The sequence below is a fragment of the Symsagittifera roscoffensis genome, chromosome 6 (assembly GCF_963678635.1).
Source record: "Symsagittifera roscoffensis chromosome 6, txSymRosc1.1, whole genome shotgun sequence".
In the NCBI taxonomy this organism is placed as follows: Eukaryota; Metazoa; Xenacoelomorpha; order Acoela; family Convolutidae; genus Symsagittifera; species Symsagittifera roscoffensis.
The window spans coordinates 25886086-25903272 of record NC_087067.1 but is presented as its reverse complement, the minus strand read 5'-3'; the positions used below and the strand labels follow the sequence as shown (position 1 = coordinate 25903272).

At 36.8% G+C, this 17187-nt stretch overlaps 2 protein-coding genes across 2 annotated transcripts in view; both read right to left on the bottom strand.

The window, feature by feature from the left end:
• The window catches only part of LOC134848232 (pre-rRNA-processing protein TSR1 homolog), a 311724-nt gene that overhangs the window by 9305 nt on the left and 285232 nt on the right, over positions 1–17187 (bottom strand). The gene's annotated exons all lie outside the window — the stretch shown is intronic.
• LOC134847576 (oxysterol-binding protein-related protein 8-like) lies at positions 4765–13529 on the bottom strand. Its single transcript, XM_063864671.1, has 4 exons — positions 12679–13529; positions 7816–9864; positions 6782–7214; positions 4765–6452 (listed from the first exon to the last, which is right to left on the bottom strand). Exons 2-4 carry the CDS (start codon positions 9791–9793, stop codon positions 4931–4933), a joined length of 3933 nt encoding a protein of 1310 aa, XP_063720741.1. The 5' UTR covers positions 9794–9864; positions 12679–13529; the 3' UTR covers positions 4765–4930.

The following is a 17187-nucleotide window of genomic DNA, read 5'->3' as shown; positions in this document are numbered from 1 at the left end:
ATCAAGGATTGGATTTAAAAAAACTAAAAACAGCTAACCAAGGTGCGGAAACAAACATCAGGCAGATCAGAGAATTGCCTCCATGAGATTCATTTGAACAATCATCTCGTTCGTCAACGTGTGATTTTTAATCTTTACATAGAGGCGAAGCTCCGCTTCGCAAGCACAAGCAAGGAAAATGCAAAAAAAGAGCACTCGAGCAGGTGATTAACCGCCTTCGTTAAAGAACATTACTACTCGCTCTTTCAATTGAAGCCTTTATCTCAGACTTGACTGGGTAGATTTCGAGAAAAAAGTGAAAAGAATTCCAAAAATCGATCAACTTTTTCTACATCCATTAAATTTTTTCTACTAAAGCATGGGAAAAGCCTCTGCTTTCCACATCCTGATTTCGTGGTTGAAGATTTCCGCGCCTGTTTTTTTTTATATTGACTTCTTAATATAAAATTTAGCAAGTAGTTTTCGAGAAATTTCCAAAAAAAAAGTTAAAAAATTAATGCGGAATTTTATAATGCGGAGTCCATAATTAATGCGGAGTCCACAACAGCGTTTTTCAAAAAAAAAATAAAAAAGGTTACGCCGAAAAAAATCCAAGCGCCATGCTAGTTTTAATGAACTATCAACTTCAGAATGAACAGGTTAGTGTTTGAAAAATAAAAGGTTGGTAAAACGGGCAAAATTTCAAAAATTGGACATTTTCTAGGTTCATAATTTTTTTCAGAATTCAGGTCATAGCCGCTGGCGCAGGTAAGATTCGCATAAGTGATGTTCTTTTTCGGCGGTTGAACCCTTAATCTCCGATTTCGCAGGGTAGTTTTTGCGAAAAGCCAAGGTTAGAAACAAAATTAATCAAAATGTCAAAAAATTGGCTTGTTTGAGGCCATAACTTTTTTCTACCGAATTTAGGTGATAGCCACTTGAGAAGAGGATATCCCATTTTTGTTCTTTTGATTGAAACCTTCATCTCTAATTTGTGCATCTGATATTTGAAAAAAAAAAGTTCAATACAAGCAGGCCAAAAATCCCCCGACTGAACCTTTCGAAAGCCGAAGAAAGTGAGGTAAAATTAAATGAGACTATCGAAATAAGCAGGCAAATAGAAGAGCTCCGGTCTTAAGCTATCGTAACCTATCGTTCGAGTTTGAATGTAGTAAAAATTAACTGTCCTCTTTGATGAGTCCTCTTTGATGAGTCGTAGAGTAGACAACGAGAATATTTGATGGGTTGCCACTTTACTGTTACGTTAAACATAGAAATAATAGAAAACACAACCGAATATACATACAGAAGGGTACATAAAATTGGTTCTAAAACTGTTAAACACCCGTAATTACCCGATGGTGCCAAAGAACACTATCAAGGATTGGATTTAAAAAAACTAAAAACAGCTAACCAAGGTGCGGAAACAAACATCAGGCAGATCAGAGAATTGGCTCCATGAGATTCATTTGAACAATCATCTCGTTCGTCAACGTGTGATTTTTAATCTTTACATAGAGGCGAAGCTCCGCTTCGCAAGCACAAGCAAGGAAAATGCAAAAAAAGAGCACTCGAGCAGGTGATTAACCGCCTTCGTTAAAGAACATTACTACTCGCTCTTTCAATTGAAGCCTTTATCTCAGACTTGACTGGGTAGATTTCGAGAAAAAAGTGAAAAGAATTCCAAAAATCGATCAACTTTTTCTACATCCATTAAATTTTTTCTACTAAAGCATGGGAAAAGCCTCTGCTTTCCACATCCTGATTTCGTGGTTGAAGATTTCCGCGCCTGTTTTTTTTATATTGACTTCTTAATATAAAATTTAGCAAGTAGTTTTCGAGAAATTTCCAAAAAAAAGTTAAAAAATTAATGCGGAATTTTATAATGCGGAGTCCATAATTAATGCGGAGTCCACAACAGCGTTTTTCAAAAAAAAAATAAAAAAGGTTACGCCGAAAAAAATCCAAGCGCCATGCTAGTTTTAATGAACTATCAACTTCAGAATCAACAGGTTAGTGTTTGAAAAATAAAAGATTGGTAAAACGGGCAAAATTTCAAAAATTGGACATTTTCTAGGTTCATAATTTTTTTTCAGAACTCAGGTCATAGCCGCTGGCGCAGGTGAGATTCTTATAAGTGATGTTCTTTTTCGGCGGTTGAACCCTTAATCTCCGATTTCGCAGGGTAGTTTTTGAGAAAAGCCAAGGTTAGAAACAAAATTAATCAAAATGTCAAAAAATTGGCTTGTTTGAGGCCATAACTTTTTTCTACCGAATTTAGGTGATAGCCACTTGAGAAGAGGATATCCCATTTTTGTTCTTTTGATTGAAACCTTCATCTCTAATTTGTGCATCTGATATTTGAAAAAAAAAGTTCAATACAAGCAGGCCAAAAATCCCCCGACTGAACCTTTCGAAGGCCGTAGAAAGTGAGGTAAAATTAAATGAGACTATCGAAATAAGCAGGCACATAGAAGAGCTCCGGTCTTAAGCTATCGTAACCTATCGTTCGAGTTTGAATGTAGTAAAAATTAACTGTCCTCTTTGATGAGTCTTAGGTTTCCTTCAATGAGGATAAAGTTTCTTCCAAAAAAATTTTGGTTCGTATTTCGGTTCGGATATCGGTTCGTATTCATGTGCAGTACAAGTACACTTTACAGATATCTCTATTGTAGTTATTTCAGCATATTTTGAAGATTTGCTTGTTCGGTATATGGTCTTTTGTAGTCTTGAAAAACAATTACAAGCGAAGAGATCTAATCTGTGTATATCTTCTTGAAAAAAATCACGTTTCACATGCATACGAAGTTAACTAAGGACACTGGATTTTAGAAAGTGAATTTTTATTTCAAAGCTGATATATTTTTCCACATAGTATTATATTGATCGAAAGCAATCCAGGTCAGATTTAGGCGCGTGTTATTGTCACAAGCAGCGGAGTACTTTTGAAATTTGGCTCCCTAAGTAACAAATCATGTCTACAACATTTCAATGACCTTATCAAAATACAAAATACAAAGGAGGTAAAGGGCTCAACGCTGCTAGGCGTGAAACTATTAAGAATGGTAAAAATGCGCTATTCTATGAAAAAAGTGGGCTGCTATTGCAACGCAAGGATAGTTATGGAACACAGACGCACAGTAGAGCTTCGCATCATTTGCGATGCAACACAAAACACTCAGCATAACGAAATATCTGGCAGGGAAAAAAGCCGCAAGGTGAAAAAAAAAGTTAAGAACAAAGTCAAGAAAAAATAGATTTTAATATCCTTGCCTCGATTTGTCTAGAGAAAAATTCATTTTAGAAAATAGGGCAGATAGAAGCAAAAAAATTTAACATCGACAGAAAGGCGTTTAAATTTTTTTTAAATCAATTGTTCAAAGGACTAACAAGCATAAAAAACCTATTTCGCTCCTCAATTGACGCAACATGAGGCCACTAAGCCTTTCATACTGGGGCAATACAAAATGACTAAGCCGATACAACAAATAAGAAAACCATTTAATCGAAATACAAAGAAAATTGAAGAAAATCATTCAAAATCAGATCTAAAAAACAGTAAATTTGTGTTATTTGTAACACTGTTATTTGTTAAAAAAAACTAGAAATTTCATTTTAGTATAAAAAAAATCCTTTTTATATTATAAAAAATTGGTCAATTAAAAACATTTTGCTCAATTACACCCCTATGGGGGTTTTGGAAGTGTTATTCAGAAATTACAAGAAAGCTGAACCTGTAAAAGGAGAGCAATGCTACAGATCGCGATTACGGCAAAAGTGCCACCACATAAGTTAACACTTTTTTTTGATCACTTACATTTGCGAGTTAGGTTAGAAAAAAGAAGGTTCGTATTAATACACCACGCTCGCAAGCTGGCTAGTGTACGCACGAGCAACATTTTGTGAGCAAATTTCTTGCCGAAAAAGTACAGTACCCGGTTGCAATACCCTTGCTCACACCAAAATTGCTTGTAATGTTTTTCGAGAAAAATGATCAAATTTTTAAAGCTGCTCAAAACGCGTAAGCTTCAAGCCAGAAATTCAAAAATCCGTTATTGAGGAAAATGTTCCAAATTTAAAGATATCTTTCATATTGAGCATAGCAAAATAATTCTCGCCATCGCTAGCGCAAATTCATGAACTTGCGCATTTCATCATGGCATTACCAGTATTTTGTTAAGTTTTGGTAAAGCCAAGACAGAAAAAAGAGAAAAACTTGAATTAAATCAAACCTGAGTTAGTAAATTTACAACCAACATTAAAGAATTTCAAATAGAACGGTAATTTAAAATGCAGCCATGTCAAAAAAAACTTCTGGTTGTCGAAAGGTTAGCGTTGACAAAGAGTTCTCTAGAAAGAACTGACTCAGTGATTTAGTTAAACAGCTTGTCCACATGAAAAAAAAACGTGTATGTTCCGCAAGCGTAACTATTTAATGAAATAATCACAAACAAAAACAAAGTGACATCATTACTCTAGGATCTATGAATACACAAAATCTGATTATGTCGAAGCCCAAGAAATCAATAACAAAACAAATGAAAACTAACCTTCTCAAAATTTTTGATAACTCTGTTTCTCGGCCTTGAAAACAGATTAGAAGGTAGCTAGAAGGTAGCTTTAGATGATTTATTCAAAACACTTCTCTTTCTGAACAAGAACGTATGAAAATCCCATTAATTAATACCAGCACTGTGTATCTTGTGCTAGAACTAAAATTTGCAAAAATCTGCCTCGACATATTTCATGCCATTTTGTTAGACATTAACTTCTTTGGGAAAAACGTGAGAACAAATTTGAATTGGAAAATAATGCGATTAAATCTAAAAATTACAGTTCATTTGATAAATTATAGAGAAACTCTCCAAAACAAGCCATTTTCAAAATTGGAACTAAACAAAGTTAACTTCAACTTGGTAGTATTCAATGCCAAATAAATAGAGTACAATTTTCATTTTCGGAACAAGTGAGAAAAATGCGGGAAAAGAAGCTGTACTAAAAGTGCTATTGCAACAGTGATGATAAAAGTGATGATGTTATGCGCTCTATTTCTCTCGCCTCGAACTGTTTTCAACTCGGTTTGGATCAAACGAAGTGTCTTCGTATTTTCTTCCACCAGTTCGGTCATCTGACGAGTTAGAGCTAGCGTCGCGGTGGCACTGTGAGTCGGGGATCCGACTGGAGTGCGGCTGACCGACAACGAATTGCGACTCCTCGTTCGTTGTTCCGCGGGCACAGCTCCGAGCGATATCTTTTTCGCAGCATCAGCATACCCGACCACCGGCTGAGTTTCTGAGACTGAGTCGGGCCATCTATCATCGCCCGAAGTTTCCTCGTCAGCTTCGACTGGAGTATCGAGTGAGTTGGTGAACCCAGCTCCAATAGGTGGACCTCGCGAGTTAATTCCATTAAGTGAGCTGGTAGATCGCACAAGCGGTGCAATTTTATGCTTAGTGAGCGTTCGGATTACGCCTTGGTTCTCATACTGACGCATGTCGTTCTCTTTATCCCATGGTCTGTAATCGTCGTACTTGTATATGAACTGAGCTGCATCTACCAAATCTTGTTTGAAAAACTTCGTCGCCCATAGTTGGCTTGTCTGCATACGTTCCTTTGCCTCTTTTCTCTGTCGTTCCTCAAGAACACATTTCTCCTCGGTTGCCGCATTTTGATCTCCTTTCAGAATCGCTTCTCCAACTTTGAACCACAATTTTTCAGACTCAAACTCCTCTTGGTCGGAAAAGTCAACGACATATCGAGGCAACCGTTTCCCTTTCACTTCAGGGGTGACCGCCCAAATTTTTGATCTTTCAGGCGTTTGATTTCTGAAGTCTGTCATAAAAATTTCATCGTCCCATTTTCCGTCGAGTGACGCAAGCTTTTTACCACCGAGTGAAATGCTACCCGAAATGGTATTGGTGGAATCCTTGCCGCCAAATAAATAAGGTTTCAGTTTGAACTCGATATCGGTATGATATCCCGTCTTGACACAGTTCACGTGTACTTTCCCACCAAGTTCCATGCTCAAAGTTCCAAACAGTATGCCTTTGCAAAACGCGTATGGGAAGGTTATGTCATAATCTTCGCCTTTGTTCAACAACGTTAGCTTTGCAGTTCCGTCGAAAAGGGCGCTGACGGAGTTTCCGTAAAAACGAGATTTGGCTAAAATAGTTCCGCTTATAGCGAAACCTTCTTGACGGTTTGAAACATGAAATGATGAGATTGGAGGGTGATGGGAAATCTGCTCAGCGATGTAAAAGGTTTTGGATCCGGAGGGATGTTGCCAATAGCAGCGGAAGTATTCGCCTAAAATAGGGTTGTAGGGTTTTTTGAGTCCCTTCGGCTTCTTGTAGAACCCTGCGAGGTAGAATGTGACGATGCCCTTCATTCGTTCGAAGGGGTCATCCTGGTTTATTGCACTTGTGAGCATGTCACAGTGGTAGTAGTAGTCGCTCAACTTGTCCAGAAAAGACCTACAACATCACAAAGCTCATTAAATTAACAAACCAGCGAAACAGAGAAAGAATTATTGCGCAAGAAAGCATCATTTACCAATCTGATGTCATAATAGCCCCCTTTTGCTTTTTATACACAGCAGTTTTGTATGCGTAACAGTTTATTGAGTTTAAACTGCCACCTCCACCCAATTGTTTAGATAAGTTCAGCAGAGACTTGATTTCAATTGAAAGCTCAGCTCAATTGAAGAAAGGTCTAGATTTTGGATTCTTTTAGAACAACACTGTTTTTTTTCATGACATCACACTCATCTCTGCAGTTCAACCAACAAATAAAAAAAAACTACCTTGGCTCTAAAATAAAAGTTGGCAGCACGACTTTTGACAGATCCATTCCTGGTTTCACTTGTTTCACCAGCGTCAAAATCAGACTCTTGTTCTCGCCGTGGACTGCTTCCTCTTGACCCCCTCCCGCCAAATCGCCCATCACTTCCGGTGGCGCCAACACGTATTGAGTTTCCACCGGGTTCCCAGGGGCTCCTGCGATGTCCACTTCCGGACTATTTGGGGCTGAAGTAGGTTCGTTTGGATCCACAGTCGAGGAGCTGTCGAGGTGAAGTCGAGCAATTCCATCGTCGTTTTCGGACTCTAGAACGTCCTCCTCGAGGTCATTCTGATAGACAGACTCTCGAAAGTGAATCTTCTCTATGTTATCCGGATCCTGATCATAGAAGTCTTCGTGGTCTTCTGGCTCAAGAAGACTGTCATTGTTGACGGTGTCTGAATACGAAAACAAGGCAAGATATTGCTCAGATCAAAATTTAGGTTTTGTAGAGTGTTACTCGTTAGTTTTCAGTTAACTTTGAAACATAGCCAACGGACAGTTGGAAAGAGTCAATGAACGCAATGAAACGGGAAAAATCTACAGAATTTCAAAGTAAGAAAAATTTCGATTTAAGCTGACTCTCTTTGAATTTCAAGGCGAAATTATGATTGACACTTTTTTGATAAAGTTATCTCAATTTAAGAAGACTGATCAATAGGTAAAGTTTTGATTTCGCTGGGAAATCTTAAAAAGAAAATCGACTTTCGAAACAAGACGGTTTTGCACCATTTCTTCACATATGTATTTGGAGTGCGCTATTTATAACTTTCAGCAGATGAATTTGAATTGAACAAAAAAGAGTGCATATATGAGGTAAGCGCATTCATAAATGCATTAATATGTATGAATACATATCTGTAATTATTAGAGCATATTATAAAGTTTTCCTGAAAAAAAAATCGGGGAAAAATTACCAAGACCTATATAAGAGTTTTCACTACGTTTATCGACTTTTAATGAAGGGCTCAAATTTATTTTATTCAACAGTTAAGTTACCGTTCATAGAACTCTTCAGTCTGGCAGGAGCTATTTTCATAGTCAGCTCCAGATGGTCCATCCAGCATTTTCCGTCCGAGTCAGACAACGCCCTGAATATGAGGTAACACGAGGGCAAATTCAGTCCCATCAGGGAGGTACTCTCGCCGTGGGGACCCCTCAGAGCCCAGATGGACTGCTCGAGGGGGTGGAATAACTTGAAGCAGAAGCCATCTTTCTTCGAGGGTCGTTCCATTAACTGACATGCACTTAGCAACACAGTTCCAACCCATTGGCTGCTTTTGTTCGTTTTCTGACTGCGATACAACACTAACAACCCTGGCTTCAACACGCAATAGAGTCTGATCCAAGTTTTCAAATTGGTCCTCACTTTCAGGAAATTCGAAATCATTTCAATCGAGGGATCATTTAATGTCGACATTATTTCCTGCGCAAATTTCTTCTTCTCTTGTCTGTAAAACTTTTTCTGTTCTCTCAAAGTATCTTTCTTCGAAGATTTCGCCGCTGAACTTTTCGATTGTGGGGTCGAATTGGATGCTAAGCCATCACTGCTTATCTCATTATTCGAGTCTAACTTTGTCTCTGACATGCTTTTTTGCATTGTCGATGAAGCTTGTGGTGTTCCAGCACCGACAAACGGGAAATCACTGTTCGAAAATTTTTCGGGATTCGATCCCAAATTTTGAGCACTATCGCCCGTGGCTGAAATTCCCGAATGTCCCAGAAACGTCACACTATCAGTAAATCCTCGACTACGATGTCGTGAATTTGGTGAAGTCGGCATATTCAGTTTCTCTGCTGCGTTTGAACTTTCACTGATCATCGTCATCTTCGCAGCTGAATAGTTGTTCAAAGATGGGCCATTTGTCATACTTGAAGAGGAGCTACTTGCTTTTTCCAATTGAGAACCAAGGTTGGTAGTGTTTGGTTGCGCGTTAGAAGTTGCGACAGATGAATTCGAAGGGTAGTTAGTGGAGTTATTAACCAGTGAGTTGGTGTTATTATTAGAGTTGGTTAAAGAATTGTTCAGGTCGCTATAACTTTGGGCTGCACTATTTGCTGATATGGTTGGTGTGTTGTATGTAGTATAGCTGCTTGTACTGCTGCTCCTAGAAAGACTACTACTACTACTAACAGCACTAGTCGCCATTATTTCCACCAACGATGAATCGCCGCTTGAAAACTCTTGTTGTTGACCTCGTGGACTTTGGTTATATTGACAGTCATCAAAGACTTTCGAATTCGCATCTGCGGCAGCGGCGAACTCAAAAGGATTGCTACCACCGAGAGTTCTGTTATTACTAACACTCACACTACTACTACTACTACTACTAATAACACAACTAGTTATGAATGAATTGGCGGTGGAGTTGCTGTTACTATACGTTCTCTTCGCCACACTAGATGGAACTGCTACTGGTGTGTTCTGTTGGGTATTATTTGAGGCGGCTGTAGTATATGTTTTATTCACACTAGAATAGCCTTGATCGATAGAAGACTCGCTATTTTTACCTTTGCAAGTGGATGATGAATGACAAGTGGTGTTATCTTTGCTAATAGTTCCACTGGTATCAAAAACACCAACACCACCAGCTACTCTACAACTATCCTGTTGCCAAGTTGAAAGTGGCGATCCTTTTATTATATTATTACCATTGAAGTCTTCGTCACGAGTAGCTTTGCTTCGCTTTCTTGTTTCATCCGTGTTGACACTTTTAGTGATGCTGTAGGTCAAGGGGTTATTTTTAGAAGAACTACACACTTGGGCGCCTTTCGCCGTTGTTGTTTTAATCTGGTGGCTGTTTGAAATTGAATTAGAATTTAGCTCTTCCCGATTTGAGATGCAATTAGATATTTCTAAGTCCAAATGAGGAGGAGGTGGATTAGAAGAAACGGAAGAAAGGGAGCTGAGTTGGAGCGTTGTTGAATGAGTTTGGTCGTTAGTTCCTTCCGAAGCGTTTGATCTGGCAGGAGTCATAATATTCTGACCGGTAAGCAAGTAGAATAGGAGAAGTCAGCGCCTCTCGTAGATAAACAATCGGGTTACATCTGAAAAACAAATCCTGGATCGTGGAAAATCAAATCAGAAATTCTGGATCAATTCCAGCGCTCGTTCTATTTTTTTTTCAAAGGTTTGATTTAAGCGTTCCTGAATTTAATGAAAACTGCTGTAAATATATTCCCGCTTATACTTTTTGACAATTCTACGACTCTTAATTAATACTGGGCGTAACGAAGGCACTCATCTTATTAGAGAAACATAGACTACGGGAAGCAGTATTACACTGATACCTCTTAATAAACGTGCAACTCATCAATTCGGCAAATTCTAGAAGAGAAAAAAGGATCCTGTTGCCGTGCAAGTAGCTTAGAAAGTCCAACTAGAAGTAGCACGGAAGAACAACAGAATTCATTTCAACTAAATTTCTGCCGTTTTCATCGAGGAAAGGGCGATGAAATTTGTTCAAAACACGGGCTAGAAACTGCAACTAAGCTCTACAAAGGCTAAAAAATTAATTAAGGAAAGAAAGAGTAAAAATAAGCCTTGAAAAAAAACAATTTACTATGTGCGGGAACCGCACCACAGACATGGAGATTTAAGAGTCTCACGTCCTCGCATCTCTGCTATTTTCGCTTGACACAACGTTCGTTAGCTCGTATGTGTATAAAAATTATATAATAGCTGAAGGAATATGTTAATCGCACGAAAATCAAATTGAGAGTTAATTAAAAGTAAATTTCGCGGTATTTAAAAATTTTGAGTCATTAAGTATGAAAAACGAAAAAAAAAACCAAAAAATTTTTAAAATTGCACTCATTTTCTTGCTCTTTATTGGAAAAAAAAAATAGTTATTTTACAAAAACACACGCCAGTTTCCTACATATCAGTTAAACTTTTAATTTTTCACTGAATCAAAACTCTGACTTATGACTGAAACTAGGCGAAATTCATGCGGGGCAATGAAATACTGTAATGAAAAGAAACGATCAATTTCCTACACATTTAAGAACAAAAACTGAGGCATTTTGGCATGCTGTAAATATATAAACGAGCAATTTCGACCATGATTTCAGAAGAAACAAAATTCTACTCAACACAAATTATTTCAAGTTATCAACACTTGCAAAAAATAAGGACAGCTAATTTTTGTTAAGGAAAATTTCTCTTCAAAAATTTTTTAGAAAGTTTCAGAACATACTTTCAGCAGAATTACATTGAGCTTCATGAAAAAAAAATGGGCAATTGCAACACAAGCTCTCGAAGGCCAAAACATTCGAACAATAGCAAAAAAAAAACTCAGCAATAAGGAAAACCAAACAACCTTACGAAATTTTGACACGATTTGAAATTAGTGCAAGGAAAACATGATTTTTCAAAACATTAATCTACCACTGAAAATTGATGGACAAAAAATATTCATTAACAGTAAATTCAATCGACGGAAATATGAAAGTAAGAAGGAAAAAAAACCACAAAAACCGACAGGGTTCGCATGGTTTAAAACAGGGTGCTTTAAATCCATTTAAAAAAACTGTTTTAAAACAAGGCCGTTTTTGTTGATTGTTTTAAAACATCAGAGCGGCAAAATCTTCAAACAAATGAATTTTTGAAATGGAAGATTTTGTTGTCGATGGCTCTTTCATCGGCTGAAATAGAGAGAGTTTTCTCATCGATGGGATACATCCATCGGATATACGGAAACGTCTCGAGCCAACTTGCTTTCTTTTTGCGGCTCCTCAACTCATCCAGATTTTGCTATGAAAACTTCCTGAAAAACTGTTCATAAACTTGCTTGTTGGGTCGCTTTTCAAATTTCAACAGATGCTGAATTAAAATTTGCCGAGGAAAAACTGTTTTAAACCAATTCAAAAGTATAAGAAAATACTCAAAAACATTTTTAAACCAACCCTGACGACTGATCTGAAACACATTCTTAAGACAAGACAATACCGCTCAGCTCGTACATCAGGGCGAGGCCCTGAATGCTTCGACTGATTTTTGAGGCCAATTAAAAAATTTTTATACCCTTGTCTCGAAAGATGATAATAAACGGCCTTAAAAAGCATTGAAAATCATTTACCGAGCGGCAACCAAGATGCTAATAATTGGCTCGAACCTCGTAAAGATGAAAACAAAACTGGTCATATTAAACTTTAAAGCCAAAACCGTATTGAAACTTGGAATAATTTTGTACGACCCATCCCTCCTGATACATGAATGATGTTCATAAGCTGCCTCAAAAAGCATTAAAAATCATTTGCCCAGTGGCACCTAAGGCGACAAACACTGGGTCGACCCTCGTTAAGCCGAAAACAAAAATGGCCATAAAAAAATGCAAGATAAAAAGTCTTTACGACCTATATCTCCTGAAACGCAAACACATTTTAAAATGTTTCTCATGAAACTACGCATATAAATTCACTAAGCTGATATGATATTTTATTGAAAATATACAATTATTAAAAATCGGAGTCCGTAAACTTACAAACTACAAAATCAATTTCAATTATAGTAAAAACTGTTTATATCAAATTAACAACCCAAGCTTGGGAAAGAAAATTGCTAAAAAAGCGTACAAGAAAATATACAATGCACTCGAACAAAAAAGTGAAAATGAGCCGACAGAAATTAAACGAAAACCACAAACCCGAAAAAAAACTATTTGAAAAAATTATGACGTAACATGAAAGTTTCATTTGATTTTGAAAAAACTGAACTTACCCATCAGCGCGTGAAAGTAACTGCATTAGCTGCACGTATTTCTTACACATTTTAATGAAAAGTTGTTTACGGAAAAAAAAACTTAGCTCCCGGTTACAGGTGCACTTGCTACAGCAAGTTAAATTACTAAGAAGACTTACAATTTTATTGTACAGACGGCCATTTTCTCCAGCGCCTCGACAATTTGTGGTGGAATGTTTAAATTGGAAATAAAGCTAGCAATTAAAAATTAAACACATTGCAAATGGAGAAAGGCCACCAAAGCACTTTTACGTGCATAGGACCGGTGGGTTGGAAAAGTAAGGGGGTAAGGACAAGCTAGCACAAATAGAAACAACATTTGCTTTCAAAGAGGAGCTGAAGAGAAAAAGAAAAATCTCGAACACACAATAGGAATGAGAAGAAGAAACAATTAAGAGTGAAAAGATTGGGAGAAGGCGAGAATAATCAACGGGGCAGCAGAATCTTCTCTCAAGCTCGCTGTGAAAACAACAACCGCCGTATACATACTAGTGCCATCCCGTTCTGTACCCATGCTCTGCGATAGAATTGTGAATTGAAGAGAAGCGAGGAGAAAATAGAAGAAGGATACAAATTGAACACTTTAAACTGGGACTGGGTGGTGGCTGTTGAATAAGCACACGAAAGATGGGACACATATTCGCCAAAGAACAAGTGTTTGGGCGATTTGCATGGGCGAACGGGTAAGAAGAGCACACAACTGCATTAATACATGCAGGTTAAGCGAAAAGAAAGAGAAAATAGGTACAAATTGAGCTCAATTCAATCCATTCAATTCAATTTAGTTAAGAAGGAAGATAAACGCTAAAGGATGAATTCGTAACACCATTAGACCCACCTAGTGTTCTCAAGAGTACCTAAAAAATCACTTTTTACGCAGAGTCAGGCAACCAAAGATAAAGTAAACGCTAGTCAATTTTAACACAATCAATTAGCTCACCAGAAGAATTTCCTTTAGATTTACTAAAATCTAAGAAAATCGAAGAAATATTTGGAAGAGACAAAACATGGAAAATATAAAGTTTCTCCTTTTTAATTAAAGTAACAGAAAATGAGAATCATAAGATTTTGAAGTTGAGCTAATATTGTCAGTTGAAACTGGAACAAAAAAATAGACTAATTGCAGCTAATACTTTCAGTTGAAGCTAAATAAAAACAGAAACAAAGAGATCATTGCAGAAATTAAACTTAAGACTGAACCAATTTGCTTTTAATGGTGCAAAATTACCGACATCAAATGGATTTCTGACGTATAGAGCTCAGGAAAATCTATTAAAAAACGAAATTCAATTAACTAAAAATAATTGAATTGAAAAGCCGCTTTCCTGAAGGAAAACAGCCGACTCTATATCATTTGCATCTTAACTTTTCAAAATTGACACAGCTCCTTTCATTTTTCAGCCGGCTTCATATCGTTTTTAACGCTAATGATTAAATATTGAATTAGGTTGCATAAAAAATGTTGAAAATTGGAGCGTATGTTGATAAAAGAACGATGATAAAACAAATGTAAAAAAATTAGTTGGAGCCTTTGAATACTTGATTATTGAAGAAATATTCACAAAAGCGCTCCTTCAATTAACCTAGCCACTTTAACTTTGGAAAAACTTCTGGTTCATGGCCAGCAAAAACTTCAGCTCAGTTTTGAAGCAGTGCTCTCTTTTTTCAGTCACACTTCACTGCACAAAAATCCGACGTTGAATCCAGATCTAGTTCAAAATATTTATACCACGGGAAAACTATAAATATATCAACTCTGGTATATATCACAGTTAAGTTTACGGCTTCTAACCACAAAATGCACCACAAAAAAGAAAAACTGTCCTCTGTTTACACTGTTGGTGAAATCAGATGGATGGTTCAACGGCTTCTGCGCGTTAGATGAATTACAATCACACTTAAGAAAAGAGAAATTAAACTATTATAAGCATAGAGCCGACAAAGTAAATAATGCCGAAATTATGCAAGTCTCAAATAGATTTTTTGAATTCAAATGCTGTAAACAATGAAAAAAAAACTGAATTTATTGGTTATGCGAAAAAATACGCAAGCTCAAACACACGCTCAGTTGAGTTTCGATCAAATGGACTATCTTTTTTTCAATATAAGGTCTCAAGTACTTAATATGTTAATCTTCATAACAAGCTCGATATAGGTAAAGAAAAAGAGCAATCGCCACACATCTAACGGTTAACATTGCAAGTAAGCCAGCCCACAGTAGCTGTTTTAATTCAGCAGGACTATGCTGTGTTATTTTCACAAATACGCCAATTCACCCATATGCCTCCATAGGTCATAATGGATTTCGTTGAAGCAGGATTTTTTCTCAATTACTTTCCAAGCCATAAAATTACCATGGCTAAGATAAGATAAAAACAGAACACGAATATTGTTTCCGCAGGGCTGTTTAAGCTTGAAATGGAAACAGTATCAAAATTTCTGAACATTATTAGCTTTATACATTTTATATCCATCCACCAGGTACAAGTAAATTCAGTCAAAAAGGGGAAATTCATTTGGAACTGTTAGCATGCTCCTATAATCAAGTTATCACAGCTGAATTAAAATACAGAGGCTATTCTAACTCAGACCAAGGGAGCTCAACTGACAATGGCGCGCGGGGAGAAATACGGTAAGAGGTAAGGCGGCCGCCAAGGGAGGAGATTTGAAAACTGAACCACTCTGGATTATCTGGTGAAATTAGGCAGCATACAGTCTCACAGTCACACATTTCACTGCAAATTAGACTGTTTTTGAAGCAGCATAAATTTTGACAACGCTGATTTACAAATGATCGCTAATCTTAGAGACAGACAGCCACAAAATAACAAACAAAAGAACATGAATTAAACCTGGATAGACAGGGAAGCAAAAATCACTGTTATTTAAGTGCAACTACAAAATAGAGTGCACTGGTCCCAGTGTTTTGTACTAATTATAGGATATAAAGATATAAAACGACGAGAAATAAGATTTATACGATGAATTAAACGATTATAAAAAACCAATAACTGGTGAATATTTATCGAAAGTGAACTGAGCAACTAACTACAAAAACCAAGCCAACAAATTACTATGCGATTTATGTAGAAAAAAATGAATATTTTCAAGATCTACAACGAAAGGAAGCAAAGCTTCTAACCACTTGCGATGCAGCACAAACATACCATCAAAAACCAACAGACATCAATTGAGTCAAAAAGTCATATATTTGTCTGAATTTGTCTTATATAAAGTTCATTAGAAAAAGTAAAATAAGAAAATTGAAAGAAAACATCTGACATCGAAACAAAACTTACGCAGCTGTAACAAAGCCAACAACTTTGAGCAGACACCAGTTGAGGAAAAAAAAGTAGTTTTCATAAAAACCTTTTTTACATTTTTACACAGACGCGAAGCTGAGCTTCGCACCACTTGCGATTCAAATATGATTGACTATGATTAAAATCAAACGGGAAAAATGAAAACAAAAACTTCAAAAATCGTGGCTGCCAATAAAAATTTGCACCAAAAGCCCAAAAAATCCGGAAGCAAATTGCTTGCATCATAGAAACTTGAAATAAAAATATTTTGGATGCTAAACTGAAACCAAACATTGAAAATATTTTGTCGTCTTAAGTAGGGGAGTTAAAGCAACTTGGAAGAAAACTGAACCTTAAAAAAACGGGAACTAATCCGACAAAAATAAACAGACGGGCGATAGCCCGAAAAAGCACAAAAACTCTAGTTTGTAAAAAAAAACGGTCTCGACAGGATACGAACCGCAACCCTTGGGTTACCTCTACTCCAGATGCGCCCGATGATTGATTAAATTTGAACTTATAATAAGCAAACGGTAACAAAGACAAAAATATTTGAGCAGAAAGCTTTGGCAACAAAAAAATTCTTAACTACTTTAAAAATGTTATGTCCCTTTCCCATGAGAACACACGCACGCAAACTAAGCTTTTTTTGATCCCCAAACGACGCAATAGGAGGTCACTAGCTCGATACAAATAAAACCGAAACTTATTAAGCCGATAAAACAAGGCAAAAATTAAAAAAGAATGCATTTTTCACATATCGAACTAGTAAAATTACAACCAATGTAAAAAACAAATTTCGATTCGGCCGGACTTTTAAAATGCTAAAACAATTTAAGCAAATACAGCGAAAACTGTAAGCAGCAAAAAAAAACAATTCTTAGACGTGGCAACTAAGCCGAAAAAACATCAGCAAACAACTAACAGACCGAAATTTTTTGAACCGGAATTTTTTTTTACTGTTTTTACTGTCAGAAAATGGTATTTGCATGAATTTTTTGTAAAGACGAAACTCCAACAAGTATAGTCAAGCTGCGACTCGGGAAAAAGACCTCTGCAAGTCAAAACTTCTGCGATCTTGTGGAACTCCATGAAAACTATCTTCAATTAGATACTACAATGTTAGATATTACACTGTCAGAAAAACCGCTGCAAAACCAACGAAGGACAACGCCCCCAAAATCATACTTGAATTTATTTAATAAAAGCGGGTGACAAATTTTATCGAACGCTTTCTTCATCTCTATTAGAAATGTTGCATCGAATATCGTTGCTACTATGAAATCTGATTTTTTCATGTGTTTCCGCTAAAGCATCGAGGGTAGC

What these genes read in the sequence shown, in the direction of transcription:
- LOC134847576 (XM_063864671.1), bottom strand. Translation starts at nt 9,793, where the DNA reads ATGACTCCTGCCAGATCAAACGCTTCGGAAGGAACTAACGACCAAACT. An exon ending in ACTGAAGAGTTCTATGAACG is followed by an intron (nt 7,215 to 7,815) that starts GTAACTTAACTG and finishes TTTCGTATTCAG; the next exon opens with ACACCGTCAACAATGACAGT. An exon ending in ACTTTTATTTTAGAGCCAAG is followed by an intron (nt 6,453 to 6,781) that starts GTAGTTTTTTTT and finishes GTGATGTTGTAG; the next exon opens with GTCTTTTCTGGACAAGTTGA.